The sequence below is a fragment of the Aethalodelphis obliquidens genome, unplaced genomic scaffold, assembly GCF_003676395.1.
Source record: "Aethalodelphis obliquidens isolate GAN/ISIS:26980383/991018 unplaced genomic scaffold, ASM367639v1 scaffold8, whole genome shotgun sequence".
In the NCBI taxonomy this organism is placed as follows: domain Eukaryota; kingdom Metazoa; phylum Chordata; class Mammalia; order Artiodactyla; family Delphinidae; genus Aethalodelphis; species Aethalodelphis obliquidens.
This window is the reverse complement of record NW_020837952.1, coordinates 6038455-6044130: the sequence shown is the minus strand read 5'-3', so window position 1 is coordinate 6044130 and position 5676 is coordinate 6038455. Positions and strand designations below refer to the sequence as shown.

General features: G+C 48.1%; 1 protein-coding gene across 1 annotated transcript; it reads left to right on the top strand.

The window, feature by feature from the left end:
* Positions 1-780: 780 nt before the first annotated feature.
* On the top strand, positions 781-4151 carry OR10P1 (olfactory receptor family 10 subfamily P member 1). The gene is given in 7 exon segments (XM_027108205.1): positions 781-870; positions 3287-3351; positions 3353-3389; positions 3392-3622; positions 3624-3976; positions 3978-4102; positions 4105-4151. Coding segments are annotated over 7 exon segments (948 nt in total).
* The last annotated feature ends 1525 nt before the right edge of the window (positions 4152-5676 follow it).

Sequence of the window (5676 nt, the reverse complement as noted above, 5' to 3'; positions counted from 1 at the left end):
CTTTTTATTATTCTTCAGTTCTTTTTCCCTCTCCTTGGCTCCCCTCATGTCCACCCATCAACCCACACCCCAGATACTGCAGCCAACCAATTTCTATTTTCATCTGAATAAAAATGTTGTTATGAGAAAGGTCACAGGACATGATGAAGAAAACCCGCTCCTTGCCCTAGAGGCTGGGAGCAGAGGGCCTCCTGAAGCTCCTCTCTACTCAAAGTAGTAACTTTCAAGGCACTTTTCCTTCAACCTTGGTATCCTTTGGGTAGCTTCTTTTTTGGTTTTGAAATTTTATTGTCTTCCCAGACCAGGGTGGAAATGGACACGGTGAACTCACCTTCTCCCTCTCCCGATTCATGTGACACAAGGCTGAGTTTTATTATATACCAGACACTGTGCTAAGTGCTTTTCATACATTATGTTATTTAATTCCTACAACAACCCTATGACGTAGGAATTATCTTTGTTTTACAGATGAGAAAACCGAGTCTCTGAGAGGTCAGAGTCACACAGCTTGGTGGTGAAACCAGGAGTCTAACCTGGAGAGTGATCAGTGATAGGCAGCTGAGGTAGAAAGGGCATTGGACTTGGGGTCAGAGGCTTGGGTTTGGGTCCTGGCTCGATTACTGACTAATGGGACTTGGGCAAGTCACACCTATCACATGTCCCGGCCTCAGCCTTCTCATCTGCAAAGAGATAATAATAACACCTGGTTCACTAGGCAGATGATGGGATTTAACTGAAGTGATTATTCAACTAGGGCTAGACTCAGCAGATGCTCGGGCAATGTCCACTGTAGCAGAGCTGCACACGTGTGGCAGGCAGCCCCCGCAGCTGGCCCCCAGCCACTCTACCTCCTGGAGCTCAGGCTCTCATGTAATCCCCTGCCCTTGAGTAAACGGACACACCAGGTCCTTGACACGTTGGGGCTCACAACGTGGCAGATGCCTTTCCTCTGAGCGAGCGAGGGAGCGTGAGAGAGTGATCAAGATCACAGGCACGGTCTTTTGTAACCTGCACATTTTGGGGCTAAAATTAGGGACTTACTTCTAACTGATTGTGCACAGCAAAAGTAATAGACTGTTGGGCTTCCCTGGTGGTACAGTGGTTAAGACTTCACGCTTCCACTGCAGGAGGCTTGGGTTCGATCTCTGGGTGGGGAAGTTCCACCTGTCGCAAGGTGCGGCCAAAAAAAAAAGAAGTAATCGGCTGCCACTTTTGAGATTGGGTAACAAAAAGCCTCTGACTTCCATCTTGGTGGCTCACGCTCTCTCCCTCTCTCCCTCGCTCACTCCCTCGGAGGGAAGGTAGCTGTGCCATGGTATAAGCTGGAACCGATGGCAAGGAATGGGTGTCCCCAGCCAGTGAGCGCCTGAGACCTGACAGCAGCCCCAGGAGTGAGCCTTGGAAGCAGCCCCTCTCCCAGGGGAGCCTTGGGATAAGGGCATCCTGGTTGCCATCTTGACCGCAGTCTTATGAGAGCCACAGGCACCCAGCTAAGTCACACTCGGATTTTTTTTTTTAATGTTTTTACTTTACAGTTGTCAACCTTCAGATATCTTTTTAAAATTTTATTTATTTGGCTGCCGTTGGGTCTTCGTTGCTGCACGCAGGCTTTCTCTGGTTGCAGCAAGCAGGGGCTACTCTTTGTTGCGGTGCTCAGGCTTCTCATTGAGGTGTCTTCTCTTGTTGTGGAGCACGGGCTCTAGACACGTGGGCTTCAGTACTTGCAGCACGCAGGCTCAGTAGTTGTGGCTCACGGGCTCTAGAGCACAGGCTCAGTAGTTGTGGCACACAGGCTTAGTTGCTCCATGGCATGTGGGATCTTCCCAGACCAGGGCTCGAACCCGTGTCCCCTGCATTGGCAGGCGGATTCTCAGCCACTGTGCCACCAGGGAAGCCCCGCACATTCGAAATTTTGACTCAGAAACATTGAGTTTATAAATGCTTGTTGTTTCAAGTTACTAAGTTTTGAAATGATACAGCATGGAAGGCTGTGGAGGGGATGTGGTTTTTCTGGGAGAAGCAGAGGAGACTTCTTAGAGGGTGTGTGTCTGTGCTTGGCCTGGAAAGGTGGGCAGGACGCAAACTTGAGGAGAAGAGGAGAAAGGTTCTCAGGCAGGGGAATGGCAAGCAGGTGTATTCCAGGAATGTGAAATCTGGTCTGGCGGAAATCACCTCACCTACCTATGGACCTGATGGAAACATCCTACCTGAGGCGAGAGTGGGCTCTTCCCTGTCAGGCGTGCTCGGCTCTGCCCTTAATTCACTGAATGATCCAGGATGAACCAGATGAGCTTTTCCAGATCTCAGCTTCCTCCTCTGTAGACTGGAGTCTGGATAAGTAGATCTTTCAAGTCCCCTTCCTTTTACCATCTCCTCACCCACAGCTCAGAGAGAGGGGATGACCCGGAACGTGGCTACTCAGAGATTCACCACACGGGGGAGATGTGATATCATTTTGAATACCTCCACAGTTACACTGCTCTTCTGGAAAGAAGTCTGCCTTTTTGGGTCCATTGCCCGGACTCTCTACCACCTCCTTCCTGTTTTTTATTTATAACTATTTTATTATTTTATTTTATTCAAATACTATCTTTTATTTCACTTAAAAATTTTAAAGTGGTAGAGCAAAAATACCTAAGGCAGCCAGGACTTTGGTGTTAAATGAGGTTTAAAAGAAGTTTTTTTTTTTTTTTTTTTTTTTTTTCCGGTACGCGGGCCTCTCACTGTTGTGGCCTCTCCCGTTGCAGAGCACAGGCTCCGGATGCACAGGCTCAGCGGCCATGGCTCACGGGCCCAGCCGCTCCGCAGCATGTGGGATCTTCCCAGACCGGGGCACGAACCCGTGTCCCCTGCATCGGCAGGCGGACTCTCAACCACTGAGCCACCAATCTACCTAAAATCTAGTTTCTGAGAACGAAGCAATGCATTCTGTGGTTAAGATTGATTGCAGAAATTTTACTTCAATCAAGAGAACTTAAAATTTTACCGAACTTTACAGGAACTTGTAGAAATGCTCAAATCGTAAACCTGGAAACAACCTAAGTGCTCTTCTCATAGCCTTTCTATGACGCATATGTCTGAAAAATGTGCACTGACAATCGGAAACATTCGCTATTCACCAAATTGCAAAATTAAACTACTGATAAAAACATTTCCAAAGGCACAAGTAGGCATAATTGGTTGAAAGTAAATCAGATATTTAAAAATACCAAAATATGTTAAAACAAATTCCATCTTTTCCTTTTCATGTTTCATATATGATTTTTTCTTATTGTGTGATCAACAGATCAAAAACACATGTTTGGGGGTGCTTCTGGTCTACCGGGTCACCCTGCTGGGCAACTCGCTGATCCCTCCTCACCCTGGCAGACGCTGCCCTGCACTCACCCATATGCACTTCTTCCTGCGCCACTTCTCTGTGGCGGGGCTCCTCTACACCAAGACCATCGTGCCCAGGATGCTGGCCGACCTCCTCTCCGCCGTCCCCGCCATCCCGCCCACCGGCTGCTTCACCCAGCTGTACTTCTCGCTCCCTGTCATCGCTGAACGCGGCCTGCTCACGGCCATGGCCAGTGACCGCTATGCTGCCGTCTGCCGGCAGCTGCATCACTCCACCCTGATGGGGCCAGGGAGCGTGTGTGCGCATGGTGGGCACCTCCTACCACATGGGCATCATCACCGGCACCACTCACTCCATCTTCATCTTCACTTTGCCTTTCCTTGGTGCCAACACCATCCATCACTTCCTGTGTGACATCCTGCCTGTGCTGAGGCTGGCCAGCTTGAGCACCTTGTGGGGTGAAGTGGGCAATCTTGCCCTCACGATAGCCTTTATCCTGACCCCCTTCTCACTGACTGTAGCCTCCTATGCCCGTATTCTTAGCATCATCCTTGGGGTCGCGACATCCCAGGGACGTTGAAGAATCTTCTCTACCTGTTCCTCCCACCTACTTGCAATCATGCTCTTTTTTGGGACGGGCTGTTGCTTACATGAGGCCATGGGCAGGCTCCTCCCAGGACGGGGACCAGATCCTTGCCATCTTCTACACAGCTGTCACTCCCATGTTCAACCCTTTGGTCTACACTCTGAGAAACAAGGAGGTCGCGGGGCAATGAGGCAGCTCGTGAAGAGATATGTCTGGAGCCCTTGACCCCCTCAAGTTCTTGGAGATAAGGGCCTGATCCTTGGAGATTTTCAAGGAGGAGGGCTCAGCTGGAGTCCCTGCTCTGGGTGGTGTGGGTGCCAGCTCGAGGGCCCAGGGCTCTGACCTGCTGCTCAGAGCTTGGCTTCTGGGGCCTGTTCTTACGGCCTTGACCTGACTTGTTCGTAGGTACAAAGCTGGAGAGACATGCACTTGGGGGAGGTTGAGGAGGTGCCCATTTTGTGCGATGATTGAGCAATTCTGGTCTTTCATGAGGTTCAGGGTGCCTTCCTGGGCTACGATTCCTGTAGACAGTGTTTCTCCCCCTTCTCCCAGACTCCTCACTGGAAGCCTTTCTCTTTCCCAGCAGTCACCTCCGCTACCACATGAGCTCCTTTACTTCAGGTGCGAGGTCTGACCTGGGGTAGGAACAGGGCACGGAATAGTTGACCTGGCTTTGGCGGTTCAGGTGCCGAGTCTTGCTTGGTGTTGCTTTAGGTCTGGAAGCATCTGTCTCGTTACTTTGCTGTGACTTACATGTTCTCTCCCGGGATCCCGGAGATGTTGATATTCTCTACTTAGCTTCTTTCTCACCCATGGACTGACTTCCTCTTCATCTCCTCTGATCCTAGGGTAGAAATGCACATACATCTCTAGACTCTGACTCTGATCAGAAGGTCTGGTCTGGCTCCTGGACTCCCACGATGATGCTTTTGTTTCTTGTAAACTGTCCACTATTTGTGCTTGAAGCCACCTTAATTTGCCTGCCGGGAGGATCTAACACCACTTTACTTTTCTTGGGCAGCCCATTCTTGCTTGTTTATAAACTCTCCTTTAGCACTAAGCTGCAAGAGGGACAGTGTAATATAAGCAGGAAAATCACTCTCAAGGCACAGTACATGAGGGCCTTTAAAATAGCATTGATTTTCATTTACAAAAGTAACACTGTTAATTGCAGGGAATTTTGCGTCCAGAAGAAAAGACAGTAACTATTAATACTTCGGTGTTAATAATGCCCTTGGGAAATTATTGTGGTCTGGTTTCCCTCTGTATATGTATATATGCGTATTTTTAAAAATTAAAAAAATGGGATTATATTGTGTGAATTGCTCACGACTTTTGTTTTCCACTTTATCAAAATATATTGTAACGTTTTACCATATAAATAGGCTTCTAAAGCATTATTTTAATATCTATATAGTTGGATACTAAAATTTAGAGCAATCTTCTATTATTGGAATTAAATATTTTTGTTATTGCTTTTGCTGAGATAGATATCACTGCAGTTATATCTTTGTATACTTATGCTTTTCAGAGCACAAACTTCTAGAAATGGAATTGCTGAGTCAAAACATACGCACAATTTCAGAGCTTTTGAAACATACTGCCAAATTGCCGTCCAAAAGAATTTTTGTTGTTTTACCGTCCAACTGAGGGCAGTCCAATCTTCAGGGCAAGGAAATGGACTAAGGGTCAGGAGGGGTTAGATAGCCCAGGGAAGAACAGGGTGGGGAAGGAATGGATGTCTAGGATC